The 23,723-nt window shown below is 43.1% G+C and overlaps 2 protein-coding genes across 7 annotated transcripts in view; both read right to left on the minus strand.

Annotated features, from left to right (window-relative positions):
• Positions 1–801, minus strand: part of ACSL3 (acyl-CoA synthetase long chain family member 3) — a 58,020-nt gene extending 57,219 nt beyond the window's left edge. For 2 of the 6 annotated variants that reach the window (XM_083442734.1, XM_083442735.1), the window contains exon 1: positions 215–382. The gene's annotated coding sequence lies outside the window, so the exon portion shown is untranslated. Of the gene's footprint in view, positions 1–214 lie in introns of all 6 variants that reach the window. The other 4 variants (XM_083442737.1, XM_083442739.1, XM_083442742.1 and 1 more) reach the window with 4 other exon arrangements.
• A 16,449-nt stretch (positions 802–17,250) lies between these two features.
• Positions 17,251–23,723, minus strand: part of MOGAT1 (monoacylglycerol O-acyltransferase 1) — a 28,805-nt gene continuing 22,332 nt past the window's right edge. The window contains exons 6-7 of the mRNA XM_083442807.1: positions 17,663–20,828; positions 17,251–17,430 (exon numbers count right to left, since the gene is read on the minus strand). Coding sequence (XP_083298933.1) covers positions 20,674–20,828 — 155 coding nt within the window. The 3' untranslated portion in view covers positions 17,251–17,430; positions 17,663–20,673. The remainder of the gene's footprint in view (positions 17,431–17,662; positions 20,829–23,723) is intronic.

Genomic DNA, 23,723 nt, shown 5'->3' on the forward strand with positions numbered 1-23,723 from the left:
AGCTCCGGGCCCGTGGCCGCCTCCCCGTCCCTATGCTGTGGGCCCCGATCCCTCGCTTCCCTCCACTTGAGAGGAGACCCTGTTCGTCAGCCTGCGCCTAAGAGGCTCCCGCCGCCTGAGACCCCCTTGCCTCGCCGCCGCCTCTGACCCGCCGGCCCGCTAAGCTGGGCTCGCCCTCGCCCGCCCGCCCACCGGCTCCACAGCCCTGACTCACCGCCGCGGCCGGAGCAGGGGGAAGCCGGCGAAGGGATCTGCGCGTGTGCCGAGGGTCGCCTCGGTCGGCCGCGCTGTGTAGCTCCAGCTTCGGGGGGCGGGCCCAACCCCCTCGGAGCCAATGAGCGGCGCCCAGGCCGCGGAGATGCCCCGCCACCGCCTCCTTTCTCTCTCGCTCGCTCGCCGACCCCTCCCTCCCTTCCTTCCGCTCCGAGCTGGCGCACCTCACAATCGCCACCGCCGCCGAGGAGCATCCTCATTCCATATGCCTCGGCGGAGGATCCTCATTGGCTGGCGAGGGGTGGCGCGCGAGGGGCTGGCGCTGCCGCGTTCTAAAACGGCTGTGTCTGCGAGGAGGGTTGCGCGAGGGAGCTGCGCGAAGGGTTACTATCGGTCACCGCCGGGCCTGGGGTTACGGGAGCCGCTGGCGGGCCGCTGGTGAATGACACAAGAGACCCATTAACAGCTGCTGCTGGGGGAAAGTAGGCTCCAAGTGCAATATTATATATATCTTGTCTTTGCATTGCAAATAAACACGACACTCTCGTGGGCTTATCGGCTCTTGCATTAGTAGTAGTAGCAGCAGCAGCGTTACTTTCGTCATCGTCATGTGTTGCTCCTGATCCAATGTGATGATACAAGTCGTGTCGTGCATGTTCCAGTCAGAAAATATTCGGGGGCGCTTGCACCCAAGTATATCATGCACACAGGATTGCAGCCTGATATGTATACGGGAAGAGAGAGAGGGAGGGAGAAATCACCCTATTCTTCTGATTGCTAATTGATTTTAATGCTGTCATTCTACATCGTTGCAACCCTTCCCGGCACCTCGCGGTGAAAGGCCGGTAGGAAATGGAATAAATACAATTAATGGTTCGTGTGTAGTTTATCATACGGATCAATGAGGCTTGCCTGCTCGACTCCTGCCATTTAATTCTGTCATCTAAGCAAGTTATTATTTATTACATAACGATGTAATCCCCACATGTTCTTTCTCAACCACTATAGAGACTGCAGGAAAACCATGAATGGAGCACAGGAAACTCGGCTTTTTTGCTTATTTGAAGGAAGGAATCCATATTAAATTTGGGGGGGGGGTTCCCCTCACACTTGACATTTATTTAAGATGTTTCATATTATCATAGCTGTCAACTTTCAGATTTGAAAATAAGGGATCAGCAGCCTCACCTGTCCCGGGGACAGTCTATGGGATATCTAACAATCCGGGATAGCAGCGGGAAACAGCGCTGGAATAAGGGAATATCACGCAAAAAAAGGGAAGGTTGACAGCTATGCATATTATAGCAACTATGGTTGCTACTAACTGCATCAGGAAGAAGGCAACACAATCTTGCATATGTTTACATAGCGGTTCACGCCATTGATTTAAAATGGAAATTACAACACCCTTTCGATTCACTTATCTGCACTTGGCAATGAGCTCTGTACCTTTGAACATGCTCTGATTCCTGGTGAGTGTACCAGGGATGTTAGCCTTAGGGCAGGTGATTATTTCCTACTGATGTCACACAGAATTGCTCTATAGGTGTGGCAAATGTGATCCCCACAGCACTCTGCTACTTCATACAGCAGTGCGGAGGAGAAGGACAATGTAGACACCACAATCTACAATGGAGGATGTTGCACTGACTGCCATCCACAACATCCTTTCTCTTTTCTAAGGTCTTTCCCCCACGCTTTCAGTTTAGTGCTAAAGTCCTGAGCAAAGCTGTACAGGAAGCAGCTGTTGTCTGAGTCTCTAATCTGCTCACTATGAGAAGCTCCACACATCAATCATGTTTGTTATATTACACGAGTTTTCTGGGGCAAATGTACAACGTGTGAGCAACAGGTGCACACCCATAAGTGTCAGCTGACGTGGGGCTGAGAGCCCTGGTTGTGCTAAACCCTCCATCTCAAGCACATGAGCATTTAAGAGCGTGTACCTGGCAGTTTAAGCATGGGTAGTACCATTGTACCTTTGACAAACAACTCACATAAAGCATGGAGCCACTTTTAATGGTTAAGAACATAAGGAAAACCTACTGGAGCAAGCCAATGGCCCGTTTAGTCCAGCATCCTGTTCTCACAATGGCCACCAGATGCCTGCAAGCGGGACCCAAGCTCAGGAGCACTTCCCCTCTTGGCTATTGATACTGATTTTGCAGATTTCCAGGGATTTATAGGAGTTTCCTTCTAATGGCCTGCATCCTCTTCTGACTTCCTTTCATTATGTCTGTTAAGTAAACTTGGATGGTTTTAAATGGGGTTTAGACAAAGTCCATAGTCATTGCCATGTCCTCCTTGAGGGGCTCCCCATAGAAATCTGGTTGGCTACCGTGACAACAAGCTGCCAGACTAGATGGGCCCCTGATCTTATTCAGCTCTTTAGAACTTTTTGCTGATTTTCGTATTGTTTATTTATATTGCTGTAACCCATCCTTGGACCTTGATGTGAAAGGTGGGTAAGCAATTCAGTTAGTAGCAACTTAAGTAAGTGCACGTGTTTGTTATATCACTAATCATTATGGCAATGTAACTATAAAACAAACATGTACAGTTACTTAAGAACATGTATGATGATAATGACAATAACATCTCGCTCTTTGTCATAGACCCCAGAATAGGTTGCAACAACATAATGCATTCAGTGCATCAATGCATGGTTAAATTACCTCATAACACCTAGGATATCAATCACCCCCCTTGAATTTAAGAGATTCGTGCCTTTTGGAAGAATAACTTTAATTCATGCAACCACGAATTGTTGATAACAATGACTAATCACTGTAGAGAGCCAACGGCCAGAGCTTTGCACCTGAGAAATAACATGTGGTCCATGAAGTGGAGAATGTCCCCTTGACCTCCTTAGAGAGCACCTTGGTCTTAACCATGAGTCACTGGAACTGAGCTGCTTCTGTTCTCCCATCTAATTTTAGAAGCCCTTCCTACTGTCTCTTTAAAGAGGTGGCCAGTTGAAGTGGGGGTAAAGGGAAGAGTAGGGCAAGGTAGAGACTGTGGAGGGAGCAGCAGCCCAAAGGGCTGTTAATTTGTAACAGCCAAGGTAAGATCAGCAGACAGGGTAAAGTCAACAGATAGCATAGAATGAGCAGACAAGATAAAAGTCAGCAGGTCAAGTAAGTCTTAGCGGCCAATCTGCGGTTGAGGCAACTATTAATCATCATTGCCCCTTTGTCAATGGTTTATTTACATGGCCCCAGTTACAAAGGACAAATCCTCAAGAGGCTGGTTTCTCTGATGACCTGACCCAGTAGAAAGAGGAGGATGTGCCATTGCAAATGGCTATTGAGCATTAGAAACAGGAGAATGCTAGCAGTGAGCTAAAGAGACAGTGAGCTAAGACCGAAAAGTGTGGTGCTGCATAATGTTCAGAACATTGGTCTAGAATTGGGAAGACCCAGATCCAAGTCATCACGCCTCTGTGAAGCTCACTGAGTGACTGTGGGCCAGTCACTCTCTACTACCTCAGAGAATTGTTGCATAGATAAAATTGGGGGACCGGGGGAAGGATGTGTGCCATCATTAGCCCCTTGACAGAAGGACGGAATATAAATACAATAATTGAAATAATAACCAGCATTTAATAAAAAATGCAGTGGGTAATTATTAATCTTTTCAAGCTTTAAGGTGAACAGTTTGTGTCCAAGATTAGCCTATATTGTCAACTTCATTCATTCAGATAAACCAACCACGATAAACACGTAAGGGGAAATTACTTACTCCTCCATACAGATACACACACACTCGGCCACCATAGTTTCAAATTCTGGGAACAGGAACAATCTCTATATCATTTCCACACATTTCTAAAAATAAAACAAGCCTTTTATGGGGCACAAAACTCTTACATTGTTTATGATAGTTAACTCTACTGTTCATGCCCGCTTTCCTTCCTCACAATAACTGGTCTAAAATCTGTGCCTGATTTGGTGCAAATAAAATGCTTGGGGTAGCTTCTAAACCACAAGAATCATGAGATCATCCCTTTTTGGGGTTAACCAGAAATGTTTTAGTAGTCTACATGAGTATGTGTTACAATGATGGGCAGCTTCCTGGAACAAGATACCAGTGTGAGCATCAACTATCCTAATCTTTTAAATGTGTGAAGAGTCTCACAAGGTCTCAGACCTGCTGTGAGAAGAATGTTGGTTTAAGTTCATCAGCCTCTTGCCTGAGTTCAGAGCAGATAACTAAGTTACAAGAAGACCATTTCTTCACTTCTATTGTACTCAGTTACCTGTCCCTTACTGGGACGCGGGTGGTGCTGTGGGTTAAACCACAGAGCCTAGGACTTGCTGATCAGAAGGTCAGCGGTTTGAATCCCCGTGGCGGGGTGAGCTCCTGTTGCTCGGTCCCTGCTCCTGCCAACCTAGCAGTTCGAAAGCACGTCAAAGTGCAAGTAGATAAATAGGTACCGCTCCGGCGGGAAGGTAAACGGTGTTTCCGTGCGCTACTCTGGTTCACCAGAAGTGGCGTAGTCATGCTGGCCACATGACCCGGAAGCTGTACGCCGGCTCCCTCGGCCAGTAAAGCGAGATGAGCGCCGCAACCCCAGAGTCGGTCACGACTGGACCTAATGGTCAGGGGTCTCTTTACTTTTACCTTGCCTGTCTCTTGCTTGAGGTCAACAATAACAAGTGAAGAACCAGCAGGGATGCAAGGCAGGAATTTGAAATGGAGGATGGGCAGATCTGGAATGGTCAGGAGGGTATGAAATACAACAAGAACTTTCTCCCATCTTAGCACAACCTACTCTGCTTATCAGACTGGTAGACTTTTACCTAGTTTTGTTGTTATATATGTACAGTTATTAAGCCACCCCAAAACTGCTGGTTCAAATGATGGGTGAACTCAGCACTGATACAACAGAAGAGTCTGAATGGCATATTGTCAAGAGATTCTCCCATGACCTGACCCAGCAGAGAGGAGGAGGTGCCATTGTAAATGTCTAGGTCACTGCCAAATTTGCGATAGCAGAAAGGCATACACGTCTATCAATGTCTACTTCTTCAAGTTTCTGATTACTTTTCCTACCATGAGGGAATTGCCAAGATATCTAAATATGGAGCATTAACAGTGCATGGGTGAAAGAGACTAAGCTTTTCTCCCTCCCTTCCACCCACCCTTCCTCTTTGTGGCCAAAGCCTTGATTATCTATCAATAACCAAACTATCGGTGTGGGAGGAAATGCCCTGTGTACTCTAAGCTGGACATTGATCTCAGTGTTAAAAACTGAGCCAGCAGGATGGAGCTGAACACACTTGAACTTTACTCTGTTAGAAACCTTTGTCCAACTTTTTGTATCTCAGGGACATATTCCAAATGAAATGCCATCCCCTTGCACTTTAACTTGGTAATCTAAGAGCCAAAGTGCACATCATGCTCAGCTGTATGAATGTTCTCCCAGAGGGGGGCAGAGGTTGAAATCAAACTTGGAAATTCACGTGGAAGAGAGAGAGAGAGAGATTTACCTCCCACTACCACCCATGGGCTATTTTTCTTACCATAAAACTAAGTTGTGGCAGTGAAAGAGATGGGAAGCATCTGCTGAAAGAACTAGCTTCTGTCTCTAACTGTTCAATTTCAGCTGGTCATTATAAGAACTGCTATTTAACATTTAATTGCTCTCCTCTAGACAACCTGTTTATTTGAACATTCATCCTAGTTGGCTAGCACAAAATTTATTTGGAGGTTAAGCTATATCCACCCTTTACTGAGCATTTGTACAGATTTGTTTCCGGAGAGGTTATACGCGGGTGGTGCTGTGGTGTAAACCACTGAGCCTCTTGGGCTTGCCGATCACAAGATCAGCAGTTTGAATTCCCACGACGGAGTGAGCTCCCATTGCTCCATCCCAGCTCCTGCCAACCTAGCAGTTCAAAAGCACACCAGTGCAAGTAGATAAATAGGTACTGGTGTGGCGGGAAGGTAAACAGTATTTCCATGTGCTCCAACTTCCGTCACGGTGTTCTGTTGCACCAGAAGCAGTTTAGTCATGCTGGCCACATAATCCGGAAAGCTATCTGTGGACAAAGGCTGGCTCCCTCAGCCTGAAAGCAAAATGAGCGCCTTTGACTGGACTTAACCGTCCAGGGGTCCTTTACCTTTTTTACCTTTACAGCAATGTGCAATCATCCTTGTTTTTGCTTGCCTGATGCTTATATATTTTTTAAAAAATAATTTTTATTAACCGACCAATCAAATCAAATCACATCACATAAATTCCGAATTACAAAGCCGAATTTTAAATTTCTGTTGAGGGGACCCATATTTCAAGATCCGAAGGGGGATTCTGATCATCTACTTGCTACTGCGTTAATATCCAAATCAGTCCAAATAAAGTTCATAATTCTATCCAGTCTTATCTTGCTGTTTCCACATCTCATCTTGTTCGTATATTTTTTCTTTTTTTCTTTATGATCTCTTCTGATAATCTCCTGAAGCAGATAAACACCAATTATATCCTGTGTGGATTTTTCCGTTCATCCAATCCTCATATCGAGATGGTTTCCATATATCATCACTTTCATAAATAACATTGCTCTTTCCATCATTAATCTCAGGATCTGTCGTTCTTAAGTCCCACTGAGAAGTCTCACTCACAATATAAAAACATCTTTTTTCCTCCTCCCAGACTCAAGTCCTCCGACAGAGCTTGCCAACATGGCGACGGTATTTTTAACTGCGTCATTCCAAAGCTCTTAAACTTTACCACGCTCTTCTTAAAACATGCTTTGGTTAGAAAATTCATCTCCACACAGTCGTAAATCCACAGCTTAAGTCATTAAAACGGCATTTCTGACTTGTGGGGGGGGGGATTCTTGTTTAATCACATAGAGGAAAGAAAGGAAAGTTTTTTCCCCCTCCCCCATCCAGTCCCTTTGCCATACCGAGTCTTGGCATATCTTCTCATGATTGATTCTTGTTCCTCCGACTCTTCTTATTTATCAGAGAACTCTTCCGTTAGCAGTCTTTACTCCCCCTGCTTCCTTGAAATATGTGCACTCGCTTCTTCCTAATTGTTCCTTTTGAAGTTCTTGCAGCTAGCGGCGCGGATCAGAGACAGCATCCAGGGGCACCGAGATCCACAGGAGGGCATTCTGCCTAGTGCCCCCATCCCCACAAATTTGGGGGTGGTATAGGGCACAGCAGGCAAGGGCAGCCCCCCCCCCAATCCTGGGGGGGGGGTAGGGAGGCTATTTACTCCCATCACAGCCTCCTAATTACCTCCTGTGGATCGGAGAGATGTTATTGTCAGCCATCTTTCGATGCGCCCCTAGTGACCCCTAACTATATGTCCTCTTGTTCATTATGTGTTTTTCTGCATTTTTCACTGCATTGCCCCATTTCTTTCCTAACTGTAGAAAGTTGTTTTTTAATGAGTTGGGCAATGGAGTACTTTAATCCACTTTATTTGCTTCAATGGGTATGTTCTAATCCCTCCTGCAAAATAATGACAGTCTGGAGGTTACTTAAGAACTGGTTGTCGAGTCCCCCCCCCCCCACTTCCTCTCACCAGATTCATAAAGTGTAATGTTTGCATTATCACCAACAATTATTGTGTCAATTGTCACTATAACTATTTTGCTTCTATGTAATTATCACTGTAGGTTTTATCTTGCTTTGCTTCACACTTAATTTCTCTCTAACCCCACTCCTCTTTATTCTTCCTCCCCCAATGCCTGCCAATTTAGGATTGCACTTACCGTAATGCATTTGATGAACTGTCCATGAAACATTATGTCAGCCTTTTTTTGTTTCAGACAAGAATGGAGTCCGAAACTAAAGTTTTCCTACCAATAGTTTAGAAACTTGTACCATTTTGTAACTAAGCTACATTTTACTGCCTGTGCAACTTATTCAGGCTCCTGTATGGAAAAGTACCTGAATCTGACATTTGAAGGGTTTTGTAAGTAAACCATTTTATAACTTATTAAATGTGTGGTCTGGGGATATGGAAATTCACTGGAAAGGGGACGTTTTTAAGGTTTTACATCCTATATTTCCATGCTTTTCTATACTGCATGTTTTGCAATGTTAAATCTCTGCTGGGGTTCCCTCACCAAAGAGTACTTGCCCCAAACTTGGGTCTTGGCTTCCAAATTTCCAACAACCATTTTGTTTCCTTGCCCGTCTGTTTGCAAATAATATCCAAAAGTCTGTCTCTCACATTGTAAGGCCTTAACTCCAACAGCACGACAGTAATTTTCCACCTGAATGGATGGCACAAACCCCAGAAACAGCCCGTTGAAGCATGGTGAGACCTGTTTTGCAAGTTGCCTTTTGAAGAATCAAATGTCAACAATAAGTGAAGTGTGGTCAGGAGGAAAAAACAAATAGCTTATTATACTATTTATAATTTTACCCTCCATTCCCTAGATTCTCAGATTAACTAGGTAAATGGCTAGTGTTGGACAGCACCAGCGGTGGGAAACCTTTTGCCCTCTAGACGTTGTTGGACTCCCATTCCCATCAGCACTAACCAGCATGGCCAATGGTTGCATATGATCGGATCAGTACCCCAGCAAGAGTAGAGTAGGCTGGAAGGAGGGGGAGTGACATTTTAGCAGCTTTCACTTGCAAATATGATTACTATTTAGTAGCTGGTGAGCTAGATATTATTTTTAGAAAGAAGAGCTGGTACAAATTTATTCTACTTATTCATATCCTACCATTAGGAAAATATTTGTACAAGGCAGGCTATGACAGAGCCTAAAAACAGAAAAGAGTTTTGCAATCACAGAACCACAATGGTGGAAAAAACTTTGTGTGTAGTCAAATATAGCACTTGTGTCATGTTAGAACCAAGCAATAAGAAACGTGGTTAAGGTAAGGTGGTATGTTGCAATTTGAACAGAATTCCACTAGCCAAATCAGTGAAAAGTCATTCTGTAGTTATGATAGCTGCAATTTCTCCATTACAAGTTCATAGAAATTCAGCTATAAGATCTTCGGGGCAAGAACATATTGTTGGGAGTTTTTTGTGGGGAGGGTGTCAATCTGTATGATGCCTGAATCCCTTCCCATTCCTGGGGTCCTGGATCCAGCAAGGGTTAAAATGTAATGGAGGAGTTCATTGTTGAACTAGTCAGGCTAGTTTCTTTGTGAGTGAATGGTCCTGAGGACTGTGATTAGTATAACAAAAGAAGTGGCTCTGATCCAGAGAGCAAGTGGGTGGACCCCCTCACTCACCAGGCTGGTAGTGAGAAAGACAAAAGCTGAATGTACAGTGGTACCTCAGGTTAAGAGCTTAATTCCTTCCGGAGGTCCATTTCTTAACCTGAAACTGTTCTTAACCTGAAGCACCACTTTAGCTAATGGGGCCTCCCTCTGCTGCTGCGCCACTGCCGTGCGATTTCTGTTCTCATCCTGAAGCAAAGTTCTTAACCCGAGTATCTATTTCTGGGTTAGTGGAGTCTGTAACCTGAAGCGTCTGTAACCTGAAGCGTCTGTAACCCGAGGTACCACTGTGTATGAGCTGAGAGTGGGCTGCTGGCAGAAGCCAGATAGTGAGAGTCATGCTTGATTTCTGCCAGAATCCAAGACTGTGACTATTGGAGAAGCAAGACCTTCTGGGGCAGGCTTCCTCAAATTCGGTGTTTTGAGAGTACAATTCCCATCATCCCTGACCACTGGTCCTGCTAGCTAGGGATCATGGGAGCTGTAGCCCAAAAACATCTGGAGGGCCGAGTTTGAGGAAGCCTGTTCTGGGGTGTTAGTGCTGTGAGCCTCTGGGGTTGTGTATATGTGTAAATAAACCATAAAGACACCACAGTCTCAGCTGTCCCTCATTCCAAGGAAACTGAACCCTGGGTAAGCGCCGGGAACCCCTGGAATTTGTACTGTTCAGAGATTAGGGTGGGGTATGTAACAATATATTTTACATACTTTACTTGGGAAAGCACCAAATCCATCTGGAGTCTTCGTTTATTTCATGGCAATATCAGGCACCCTTCTCCAATAGAGTTAAATGTGATATGTGCAAGGGTTTGCAGACCTGATTAGCTCCACCAAGGTTATTATGGGCCTTAAGACCATAGTATTGGCATTACATGCCAACATAACTCTAAAGATAGACAGTCCCCTAAGTGAAAAATGAAATATCAATAATCATGCCTTTTAACTTTTACACTGATGAAGCCAACAAGTAACCATTCAGCGCTAGCGGCTTTCAAAATCAACACTTGCCACCTTCAGTCCTTTGTTTAAAGCATAAATATTAAAATACTCTCATTATTTCAGAGTAAAAAACTGAAACAGTGTACAACACTAGATGTGCTTCACAGAGTATCCCTTCTTATCTTCACTTATATTGCAATCCTAAAACAGATCACTCAGAAGGAAGTCCCTCTACATTCAATGGGACTTATTCCCATGCCTATTGAGTGGGCTTAGGATTTCTGCCTAAATCAGCTTGACACTTCTGAAGTTACTGAATATGCTAATATAGCACAGCTTGCAGAGCATTGCTGAAACAAGGTAATAAAGGTTGTGTTTGAATATGTCAATGTTTCTATACCTTGTGCTCAAACAATATTGTTTTCTTGACTCTAACATGGTGCCGTTACCAAATGGAGATCATTACTCTGTGGTTAACTGTGCAATTATTTTAACTGTTATATGCTTATGGCTCTACCCAGTGCATTGTTTGCAGAAGAACAAGTTTCTTATTTAATTTCTTTTAAGCTTTGTGCGCTCTTTATTTTATACCAGAAAAACGCCCATGTCATAGAACAACTCTTCTCTGTTGTTGGGCAGGGCCCACTAGGCACACAGACTCTGGAGGTACGGGATTCTCTCCTCCCCCCCCCCCCCCCACTAGCTGTGGAGCAGCTCCAAGGGTTTAAATATATGGGATTTTCATGTATAAGCAGAATCCTTGGAACTGAACACCCACGTAAGAGTGGGTACTAAAGTTAAATAACGCAGAATTACCAGTAGCAGCCGTTTCATCTTACAATTCCACCTATGCTTGTGGCTTGAAAAGATTGGATAGAAATGAATGGAACTTCATTCTGAACAAACCATTTTCGGATCAAGCTATCCTAAAACACGGGTGGCGCTGTGGGTTAAACCACAGAGCCTAGGACTTGCTGATCAGAAGGTTGGCGGTTCGAATCCCCGTGATGGGGTGAGCTCCTGTTGCTCAGTCCCAGCTCCTGCCCACCTAGCAGTTCGAAAGCATGTCAGAGTGCAAGTAGATAAATAGGTACCACTCCGGCGGGAAGGTAAACGGCGTTTCCGTGCACTGCTCTGGTTCCCCAGAAGCGGCTGAGCCATGCTGGCCACATGATCCAGAAGCTGTACGCCGGCTCCCTTGGCCAATAAAGTGAGATGAGCGCCGCAACCCCAGAGTCGGTGACAACTGGACCTAATGGTCAGGGGTCCCTTTACCTTTATCCTAGAACTGGTTGGTTTTCTTATGCAACTCTGTTAAGGATGCCATACTTTGCCTATATTGATATGTTTTCAACTGGCAAAAACGCCAGGGATATAGTATAGAAAAATATGGGGCACCTTAATGGTGGTAGAGACAATTTGTACTTCACACTATGATATACCCAAGCCCATCCTTCCAACAAGGGATTCTGGCCTGTGAACTAGAGCTTTGGATTACAGCCATGATGATTCACTTGGCATACAAGCAACTGTTAAGAACAACTGCCTACATTTTTTAGAGCTGGCTTACTTTTAAAACAGGTTGAATCTTGCAGCAGGTGGAAATGGATGGAAGTCAGAATGTGTATTTTGCAGATGTGTATTACACACATCCATACCTTTTTCTCAGACAAATGCTGCAATACTCTCACCCGTAAGATTAGAAACAGCTGTCCACGTGCCTCTTAAGCAACAGCTGTCTGCCTCTTTCCCCAGATTGTCAGACCAAGGAATCCTTTAATTTGATTGGTTTGGAACATTCAGTACAGAATTTTCATTCTTCTCTGTGTTTGTGAATGGTTGCCAAGAACACCGGTCAGCGAAAAAACATAAAGGAGAATTGCCTAAAGAGGGGCCAGATCTGGATGTGCAAGCATTGCAGTGGTTGTTTTGACAGAAGTGGATTATATGTTTTGTCAGAATCCCTATAACATTGTTAGCTCAGAGCACTAGTACATGGGTAGGCAAACTAAGGCACGGGGGCCGGATCCGGCCCAATCGCCTTCTAAATCCGGCCCGCGGACAGTCCGGGAACCAGCATGTTTTTACATGAGTAGAATGTGTGCTTTTATTTAAAATGCATCTCTGGGTTATTTTGAGGGCATGGGAATTCATTTTTTGCTTTGTTTTTCAAAATATAGTCAACCCCCCCCAAAAGGTCTGAGGGACGGTGGGCGGGCCCCCTGCTGAAAAAGTTTGCTGACCCCTGCACTAGTATAATGAATGCAGCTTAAATGTTTTCCAAGAGACCTCTATAACGTTTTCTCCAGTAGTGTGCGTGTCTCTGCCTGCCCACTTCTGTACCTTACAGGCTATCCTCTGTCTGTTGTAAACAGGCAGCAAGCAGTCTCTAGGATCCGCGAATGAAACAAAACAGCAACAAAAAAATCCACCCCACTTGATGTGAGAGGAAAAAAATATAGCAAGCCTCCAGACACGCTCTGTAGACTCAGTCTGTAACCATGTTCAGCCTCAAAGGGCAGAAAGATCATTAGTCAAAGTCCATGCAAACTTGCATAGTTACAAAAAAGGTGCCCAATTGAAATCTTATCTTGAAGGAACTAAGTTCAGTGGGTGAGAGTTCACCTGATAAGATGGCAGTACTGGCCAATCCCCAGATGTGGATTTCTCTGTCAGGGCAGTAAAAATACGTTGTATTTGGCATAATGTCTTTCTTGGAACGGCTTAGTGGGACTTGATATGCCTATGTGGGCAGCTCCTAGGAAAGTCCAGTCAATCTTTTACATTGGTCAGTTTCCCCTCAACATTTATACCCTAATTTGTGGTCAATATTACATCAGCCTGGGCACAACCAGCTCTCCCCAAGGGTCAGAGTTTGGCAGTAGCATTTGAGTAGGACAGGGGTAGGAAATGTTTTCCAGCCTCAGGGCCACATTCCCTCATAGGTATAATCAGCCGAGCAATGGATGCAGTTTATATTTGTATGATAGGATACATTCAACTCATGCTGCAGCTGGAGGTTTTGAGACCCCTCTGTTCATCCACCTTCCATCAAAGAAAGCAAAAAGCATTATCACACCCCACAAGACACTTTCTAGTCAGTCAAAAGAAATCCAAGTCTAGCATGGAGTAGTAGATTGAGGAGCATGGCATGGAGAGAGTCCCATGGGCCAGTTGAAGAGGTATTGAGGACCACATTTGGTTCATGAACCAGAGGTTCTCCACCCCCAGGGTAGGACATTGGAAGTAATCAGGCAGGCATTATTGGCAAAGTTGGTTGCCAATCATTGACAGGCTTTATTGGCAAGTGTGTCTCAGGGGTGGGGTCTTGTTTCCTTTTGTTGGATTAATGAAGGTGGAACAATTTACAGTTAACTTCTAAATTCAAGCATTATGACATCCTGAATGCCTCTTCCCTGCTGCTTGTAAGAACTGTCTTTGACTTGCATGTAAGTTCAGAAGAAACATAAAAGGTTCTGCAGTGCAATCCTACACATGTTTGCTGAAAGGTAAATCCCAGTATGTCAACAGGACTTATTCCCAGGGTAAGTGTGTATAGGACTGCAATATGTTTGCTTCTACATGAAATCGATTCATGTACTTCGGGGTTTAATGGTGGTATATGCAAGTTTGGAAGGGGAAGAGGAGCAGGATCACCAGTGGAATGCAAACTAAATAGAATGGATTGGTTTGGGTAATGAGATATCTTAATTAGCTAATCTGTGATCATATGTTGCTGTCTTTTGCACTGATATAGGTTGTTTGTTGTTGTTCTAGAGCAGTGGTTCCCAATTAGGTAGGGTTGCCATATTTCTAGATGTAAAAATACGGATGCTAGCAAAGTTGTTGAGGTGTTGTTTTTTTAGCTAATTGGGAATCACTGTACTACAGGATATTCATCCTTGCTTTTCATTCCTCTAAAATGAATGAATTATTGTAATGCAAGGAATAATGCCTGCCTTTCAGTATTCCTTACATCACAATATAAAGAATGCCTTGGGTGTTCTAAATGCCCTAAAGGGCTTATGCAAGTTAATTACTCAGCCTGGTTAATCCTATGTAATACAGATTAGCACTGTCAAATATTGCTCCCATCAACCGGCTGTCTGTCAGTTCTTTTAAAAACAAGACAACCGTCCATCAATACAAGTATGAACATAGAAGAGTGGGGACTGGGTGGACAGGCTAGTATTTTCCCCTGCTAAACTGGTAGCTTTTCTTAATTTAGTTGCATGGCTGCTTTATAAGCTTACAACTTCATCTAATCACCCACTTGATTGTTAGAATCACCAGTCATTAAATACAGATATAATTACACACACATATGTCAATCATTCCCATCATACAACTTATACTAGTTGGTGCATATGCCCAATTAGCATTTACTTAGATCATAGCGTTACAGATATAAGCTTTAAGAAAGAAGCATGCTGTGCTGCATTGCTCACAGATATTTTTTTTTTTGCACTAGATGGTTTAAAAGCAACTGTTATGCAACAGGATTGTACAACAGGACCATTAGTTCTGGTGTGTTTGATGGAAGGAGGAGGCCTTGCACAACTGCCTTGTAGAGTAGGCCAGATGTGTATTGACTATCTGGTAACAGTTGCCACACCACTGTCTCTCAAACTTGCAGGAGCAGGATCCTGGCATGCTCAAGAAAAAAAGGGGGGAAGGATCCTGAGACAACACACCCTGCATTTTCCAGCCAGATCCCTCTTAGTTCACTTGGGGAGTGAAGCCAGCTCTTAAACTCTCCCAGAGATCAGAATAGCTTCCTTTTCTCTAACACCCCAAATCTTATACCAAGTAGAATGCACCCAGCAGTTAGGGCACATGGGAGATTACAAAAATCCTTGAGTTTAGCAAACACACATTCTGGACTCCAACAACCCAATTAAATAAAGCTTTATTAAGAATAGAAGGGATGAAGGCAGATGGACAAACAGCTCAAATCCACCTACACTGACCTAGGAACTTACAAACAGGCTTCTTACTCCTCTCATGAGTAACAGAGCAAAGAAGGTCAGTTGCAGGGTTTCTTATGTTTGGCATTGGATGATGGACTGGACCTTGTTGGAAGGAAACAGGGGCAAAGGCTATATACCACAGCCCAATTTCGATGACTTTCTCTCTTACATTGGTTTAAATGGCACCTGCCTCCTTGCTTAGCAGAAATCATCTCTAAGGTTTTTAAAATTTCCTGCACACAGCACCTTTGCAGATTCAGGAGTTGGCTATGTATGTTCTTGGTGTTTCTAACATGGAACTCTGGTTTCCCTTCAGACCACAGGAATATTTTACTAATGTGAAAATCATACCCATAAGCCACTGCTCATGACACTGAAAGATGATTTAGCATAGGAATAGAAAGGGGTTTGCTTTGATGATACAAAAATGAAGCAGAGAGTAGGTTTTCACTTTCTGCTCTCTCCAGGCTATTTCTTTCTCATCCACAATTTGGCAAATAACAAATGGATGGCGAGAAAGGAGATATGCCATCTAGTGGAGCTAAAGAAATATAAAGCAGGTGTGTTTGTCTTGCATAACTGCAGGCAGAACCCTTTTTTTTTTTTTTTTTTTTGTAAAATATGAGATATACTGATAGAAGTGCTGCAGGTGCCAGGACAAAATACTTGTTATGAGGGACCACTCCTGCATTACTACACAAAGGTAAAGTCAACATGTTCCTTGAAATATGAGATCGGTTAGTTTTCTTCCTCAACATCAGGTGTAGAAACCTTTGGCCCTCCAGATGTTACTGAACTATAATGCTCCTATGGGGCGGGTGGTTCTGTCACTTTCAGTTCTCTCACTTGCTCATTTTTCCATTCTCAAATTCAGTTCTCTGCATTTCTGCAGCAATTTGAGATTCCCCCCCCCCAGAAGAACCTATCATGATTTTTAAAATTGCATTTTAATGCAAATTTTTCCTGATAAAACACATTTCGTATGCTGTTTTGACCACTGTTTGACCTTGGTTGGTTGGAAACCTACACCCCAAAATTCAGTTAACTGCAAATTTCAAAGGATGGCTGTGTTTTCATATTGTTTCAGAAAGTGCAAATTTGATAAATTCGGCTTTACATGCTACCTGAATCAAATATCTCCCCCATCCCTACTCCCATCATCCCTAGCCAATGGCCAGACTCGCTGGGGCTGATGGGAGTTGGAGTTCACTGACTTTACTTCACTAAATATATCAGAAAAATAGTTGGTCAACAGGCTGTGTTTGCTTCAGAATCCAGCCACAATAGGAGGATAATGATGTTGCAAAGGATAACCTATTTAATATTTAAGACTACTTTGAAAATACACAACACTAATAATATTATCATCCCCTTCTCATATTCCAAATGATAATTCACTCTCTCTACTTCCATAGCAACAAGCTGCAATGTTGATCTTCCATTATTAAATTTGAGAGCCTTATACTAGGAAGCAGCTGTTCCTTTCCTTCATTCGTTCAGTAATGAGACACTAATACATCAAGACATTTACAGTGCATGTCTACTCTGAAGTAAGCCCCAAAGAGTTCAATGGGGCTTCCTGCCAGGTAAGTGGGAATACGACTGTAGCCTTAATCAAACCTCCTTCTTGCCTTTTCTTCATTTTTATTATATTACAGCATGCTGCATACATGCCGTTGTGGAAAGAATATGAAAATCACCAACACCCAGCTCCTTTGAATGGAGCGGAACTACATGATGTGCCTGCAGATTATCTTAGTGGACTAGCTGCCAATATAAATAGAATAAATATATTGTGATAAAACCATAATGGAAAGACATTGGCTAAGCTAAAACCGCATGAAGCTAATCTCTTCATCAATGGGCTGCTAAATAATTATGAAAGAACACACATAAAAGATTGAGTACATGTAAGCACACCCACATATTCATATCAAAATGGTTTATTCTTCTTAAGCTTCCGTTCAACAAAATAATCAATCTGTATTTTAAAAAGCCATAATACAGCAACAAGGCTGGAGCAGCGGAAAACAGCAGGTTGCATGTATGTATTTTGCAAAAGTGTTCACCACACTGCAAGGCCTGTTGGAGGGCTATTCTTGATTGGCTAGGATTGTTGTTGTTGTTTAGTCGTGTCCGACTCTTCGTGACCCCATGGACCAGAGGACGCCAGGCACCTCTGTCCTCCACTGCCTCCCGCAGTTTGGTCAAACTCATGCTGGTAACCTCGAAAACACTATCCAACTATCTCATCCTCTGTCGCCCCCTTCTCCTTGTGCCCTCCATCTTTCCCAACATCAGGGTCTTCTCCAGGGAGTCTTCTCTTCTCATGAGGTGGCCTCATGATTATGTGATTAGTATAGGAAGCAATACTCCCCACTCTGAATTGCTTTCGCTTGGAAGGTTGCAAGTTGCCTTTTGCTAAGTCAGACTGCTGCCATATCTAGCAAGTGGTCACTCTCTTCTGGGAGGGCTTGGAGATGGTAAGAGAACTGTTTTTCCTTGGGGGTTTTAAGGGAAAGTGTGGGCAGTGGAGATGGGTCCATTAGAATGAACGGGTCCCACCAACATCAATCTGCCCTTAACCACTCCCACGTGTCAGCTTCCTTCTCTTCAGTTTCCCATGCTGTCCTTGTAAAACTCAGCAGAAGACTGGGCACAAAACTAAAATTGAGATGGCTCTGCTTGTCATTGACTCTGCTTAATGTCAGACTCCCTGCCTTCCGTTCTGCCAATCTCAGTGGGGCCAACCATCATTGATGTCTTAGGTATAGGGCTATCAGTAGCTGTAAGAACCATGACCCATGACCTCTCTCTCTCACACACACACATGAGGAAGTAATGAGCTTTGAATAATTTTGTGAACCGGCAGTGCTAAGAATGACATAAGAACCAAGAATGTGGTATCAAGGGGGATTTGAAGCAAATGCTGATAGCAAGCCAACCTTCTGTGTATAGGGAGAGCAGCTGCTAGGATGTCCGGCCTTAGCTAGCTTGTCCCTCAGCAAGCGTTCTCATCAGAAACTAAAAGGACTGGACCAGACAATATATGCTCTTTTCTCCCCACTTCCAGCTCCCTCTTCAAGCATGAGTGCTTCGTAGAGGGAAATAATATTGGCAAATTTTCATATCATCTCTTTATTTTCCTCTCAGTCTTGTTTAATTAAGTTCTTGCATTACATCACTCATGTCAAGCAGCTGTTCAGTTGCACTGGAATAATCTCAATGCCTCCAAAGCATGATCCAGTTGTCTGGGGGCTCGATTCAAATGAAAAACTATAGCTACATGCTTGGTTAGTTGGTGCAACTCTTAGCAACTCTAAATTAGGAATTTAGAATTTGTGTGTGTGTGTGTGTGTGTGTGTGTGTGTAATTCTGAACTGACAAATGCTTCCAGTGGAACAAATGCCTGAAATTTTACACATTCAAATCATAGAATCATAGAACTGTAGAGTTGGAAAGGACCACAAGGGTCATCTAGTCCAACCTCCTGCAATGCCAGAAACCTTTTTGCCCAATGTCGGGCTTGAACCCACAACCCTGAGATTAAGAGTCTCATGCTCTACCGACTGAGCTGTTTCACCAACTCATTTTTCATGGTTTCCATTGATAATACTGAGACTTAATTTCCCCTCTGCCAAAAGCTTTTTGATTACTAAAAAACATGCTTTGGAAAGAACAAAAAAATCAAGCGGATTTGATGGGGTCACTCATGTGACTAAACCAGGAAGGATTATCCTGTTTCTTAATTGATCCCCGTGCCATCCGATACACTGCTGTATTTAATTGGTTACAGGGATAAGGAATCTCGGACCCACGGGCCAGTTGCAGCCATTCAGGCCTTTATTATCTTGTTCTTGGGACTTTGCCCAGCCACCCTACTAGGCCCTCATCAGCACTGCTTTGCAGCCTCCTTGGAGTTTTTGCCTGGCTGGAATGTGTCCTTGAACTCAGCTAATGCTCCTTGCTTGCCTGGATGGAGCATCGTGAGGAGTGTAAGAGGGAGTATAAAATCTAGCCTACTGTGGAAAGGTATGCCATCCATTGCTCTGGCCCTCTTCACCACTGTCATGTGATCCCCCCAGAGTGAATGCAGGCCGGGAGCTGAAAAAGGTTCCTTGTCCTTGGGCTGCAATGATGTCATCCTGTTTACTCAGTACTCTATTAGTGGGAATCACTATGTGACTTAAATGAGGAAAGACAGCAGTGCAGAGTGGGCGGAAATAGGTGCAAAAGCACTTGCCTCCAGGGAAAACAATAATACGGAACAGAAAAGGAGGGGAGTGATTGTTTACAAATACTTTTTTCTGCCAAAATATTTCTGCCCCACTGAAATTGTTGCTCTCAACCTGAAAGCTAGAGAATATGAAACACAGTTCTAATATTTTAAAAGTTACATTGCAAAGTATTAATTGCACCTCTTCCCACCTGTCTCTTTGGTGAATGAGCTTTGAAAGGAAAAAAATCACAACGCATGGCTCCTTTAGAAGCAAAAGTGGTTTGTCTTCCTCTATTACCATTATCATTTGGGAGATGTGCTGTGAACAAACTTCCCAGAGAATCATCAATTTTGCCTCATCACACTACTCTTCTAAATAAACACACCAATTACAAAAGTACAAAGTTACCATCCCTGCTAAATGAGCATCTTTGGCTTATTAAATCACTTCAAGTACAATACCATATGGCTTAGGAATGCTGAATAAGCCACATTGCATAGTTAAATACAGATCAATAGCTAAGCAACAAGCCATACACGAACATTCATCAGAAACATTTAAAATTATTCAGTCAACTCAGATGGACACAATACACTTTTCTTTCAAAAAAACAAACAAACCAAAGGCTTCTCTGCTGCAACCACTCGGATACTAACTGAACTATGCAAGAGCGTACCTCTGCAAAATCCCTACCTGTTTCAAAGGTAGGAAAAATTTCCTGGAGGAACAAGACTGATGACATGGGAGCCCTAGACTTATTCCATGAGCGCTTTCTTCACATAGTACAGACCAATTATCCGTGCTTACAGATTGAGTCTGTCTCGGAAAAAGCACAAGATTAAAAAGCATTAGGATTCTTTGTAGATTTGCAATGTTTTGTTACAGAATTGCATCCATTGAGAGAAGGAATCAAAATGCATTCCCAGACAATAGAGCAAAACACAGTATACAAAAACACAGAGAGAACTGCAAATCGTGTTTTTTTTTTAAAGCAAATGCGTCACATTGTACCCAGCTACACAAGAAGATTGTAACTCTTGTAAGTTGTTGGAGAGAAGGGTTGGATGGGGTAAAAGGTTGCTTTTCACCAACTCTTCTGAAACAGATTCTCCTTGTACTTGAACCTGCATTTAGGTAAATGTAAGAGATGCGTGCTCTGATATCCCGTACTTTTCTTTGTTTTTGTCAAATAACTCCTGGAGTTCCTGCAGATATTTCTCGTGGAGTTGATTAATTTCTTCAACGGTGGGATTCAGATTCTGTTTCACCGCAATAGGGTTCCCAACTGCAAAATCAAAAACAAAATAAGAAAATCCCAGAGTCATTTGTGTAATTGCTCTGAAATATCTAATGATCTTTCATAAATTGTAAGGGACCTTGAGAGCTATCCAAATCCTAAACTTTCCTGCATTAGCAGAGCATCACAAATGACCTTGTCAAATGTGGACATTAGGAATATCTACCTATCGATTTTTCAGTACCACTCACACTGAGGCATGTGGATACACTTTACTATGTTGGTTTCCTGAATACATTTTTCAAAAATAGTTCTGTGTGCAGAGCACACTGTTCTGTTCTGTTTTGTTTCTGTTGCAGAGCAACAGCAATGCCCAAGAAGGAAATATTGGCGAAATTAGCAGGATCAGTGTCACCACTTCATCAGAAGCTGTTAACAAAGATCTATACAACGTGGCTGCTTACAACACTTCTTCATGTACATACAGTATGAATGGCAATATCAATTTGCAAGTGAAAACAAACAAAATGAATGGTCACATGAAAAGTAAAATTCCCAATTTTATTTATTTCATTAAAATTATATACTGCTCGATTGTTTTTTGTTTTGCTTTTTAAATCAAAGTGGTTTATATCCAACGAACTGCTTTTCCAAACAGTCTCACATACTGAAGACAGATTCTTTTGCCGAAAGGAAGCCATTCTGAAAACAGAGTACAGTGGTGCCTCGCAAGACGAAAAGAATCCGTTCCGCGAGTCTCTTCGTCTAGCGGTTTTTTCGTCTTGCGAAGCAACCCCATTAGCGGATTAGCGCTATTAGTGGTTTAGCGGCTATTAGCGGCTATTAAAGGTTTAAGGGATTAGTGGATTAGCTGCTAAAAGGCTATTAGCAGCTTAGGTGCCTTAGAAAAAGGGGGTGGGGAGCGGAAAAAAATTGCAGGAACTCGCAATTTTCGTCTTGCAAAGCAAGCCCATAGCAAATTCGTTTTGCGAAGCACCTCCAAAACGGAAAACTCTTTCGTCTAGCGGGTTTTCCGTCTTGCGAGGCATTCGTCTTGCGGGGCACCACTGTATGTCAATATGTCCAAAGAAAATAGATTTGCAAGTGGGAAGGACTTCTGCTGCAGCTCTGTTAATTACAGGCAACTGCCTATTAAGGAATGGAAGTATAGTGGTGCCTCGGGTTAAGTACTTAATTAATTCCGGAGGTCCATTCTTAACCTGAAACTGTACTTAACCTGAAGCACCACTTTAGCTAATGGGGCCTCCCACTGCTGCCGCGCCGCTGGAGCACAATTTCTGTTCTCATCCTGAAGAAAAGTTCTTAACCTGAGGTACTATTTCTGGGTTAGCAGAATCTGTAACCTGAAGTGTATGTAACCTGAAGCGTATGTAACCAGAGGTACCATTGTACTTTATTGGGCTAGTAAAATGGGCACATTTTCCTTATTCAGTATTTATAATCAAATGACTGCTGCTATCTGAACAACCTGTTTCTTTATAGTGCCATCTAAACCTAGAACTAGTTTGTAAATTTGGGACACTATTATATGCATGGGATATGTTTACAAGAACTCAAAGACACAAAGGCATACAAAACATCATAGAACTTGTCCTTATACTTACCTAGGCATTCACAGTCTAAAATGACCAATATGCCAATTGATTACCTTGTGTTCTTGTTTAACAGAACTGTGTCTTTGTTGCAAATTGTTCTTGTATACTTTTCAGTTTCCAAAAGTTAGTTATTTTGTTCAATCACATCCACCCTGCATTTCTTTCTTGCTATTTTTAAATCACTTTCATAAAGCAACAGGTTGAATCAGCACCTGGAACCTGCTCCACCCTAAAAGGCTCATGCATCAGTCAGTTTAAATTAAGTAGTGAGTGCACAAAGGAATGCACCTGTCCTTTTAGGTTCTAGTGTTTTTGCAGTTAGCATTCTTTCTTTTCTTAGCCTCTTCTCCTCTCTCCTACACCTCCTCTAATGATCTCTAACTTGTATTTACAAATGCAAATCTACCTCTCAACATATTCTGTGGCGTATCATACTGTAGCAAGCAATATGCCACTTTTTAAAAGAGCACTTCTCTTAATCAAAAGTTGAGCCAGAAGTGGTTTTCAGTCCTCTCTTCACTCCTGACAAAAGTGGTTAGAACATATCTTATGATTCTGTTTACATTTTAAAGCAGCTGACATAATACTTGCACAAGACCTCAAGAATATGGTGTGTTGCTAGAAGTTTGCCATTTGAAAACGACGCAAAGTACAGGAATGGTGGAAGGCAATAAAGGAAAAAGTACAAACCGCTCAACATATTATCAAACTCCTGCAATAACCTGGTTTTGGTAGATAACCAAATGGGAATGTAAGTGGACATTTTTAAATCACTAATTATTTGGAGCTCAAGGAGACATGCATGGGGATTATTCCATTTTATCTTCATAATTATCCTATATAATAAGTTCAGCTGAAAGATAATGGGTTCTGTAAGCAAGCTGGGATATAAGGGGATCCACAATCACTGAAGTGTACCCAGTGGGCTTCTTGGTTGAGTACAGTAGGAACCCAAATCTCTCTGGTCCAAGTCCTCCTCCTCCTCCTCCTCCTCCTCCTCCTCTGGGAATCACTCATATCCGAGTAAGATTGTCTTCCATGAACATGGACTTAACGGTGAGTCTGTAAGTGACTGTGGAGGCCAATTCTGGATCCACATGTCCTTCCACAGTGGGGACATAGGTTTCCTGGCAGCAGTTGATCATGGGGAGGTTTTGCCAAATGTGCTATCCTCTTAGCACGTTTCTCCCTTTCATCCTGAGTTTGAGCATCTTCAAAGTCCATGACAACTTTGGTAAAGGCTGTTCTCCAACTGGAGCGCTCGCGGGCCAGAGTTTCCCAACTGTCAGTGTTTTATTGGATATGGGACGCGGGTGGCGCTGTGGGT

The sequence above is a fragment of the Podarcis tiliguerta genome (assembly GCF_965153285.1).
Source record: "Podarcis tiliguerta genome assembly, chromosome: 5".
NCBI classification, from domain to species: Eukaryota; Metazoa; Chordata; class Lepidosauria; order Squamata; family Lacertidae; genus Podarcis; species Podarcis tiliguerta.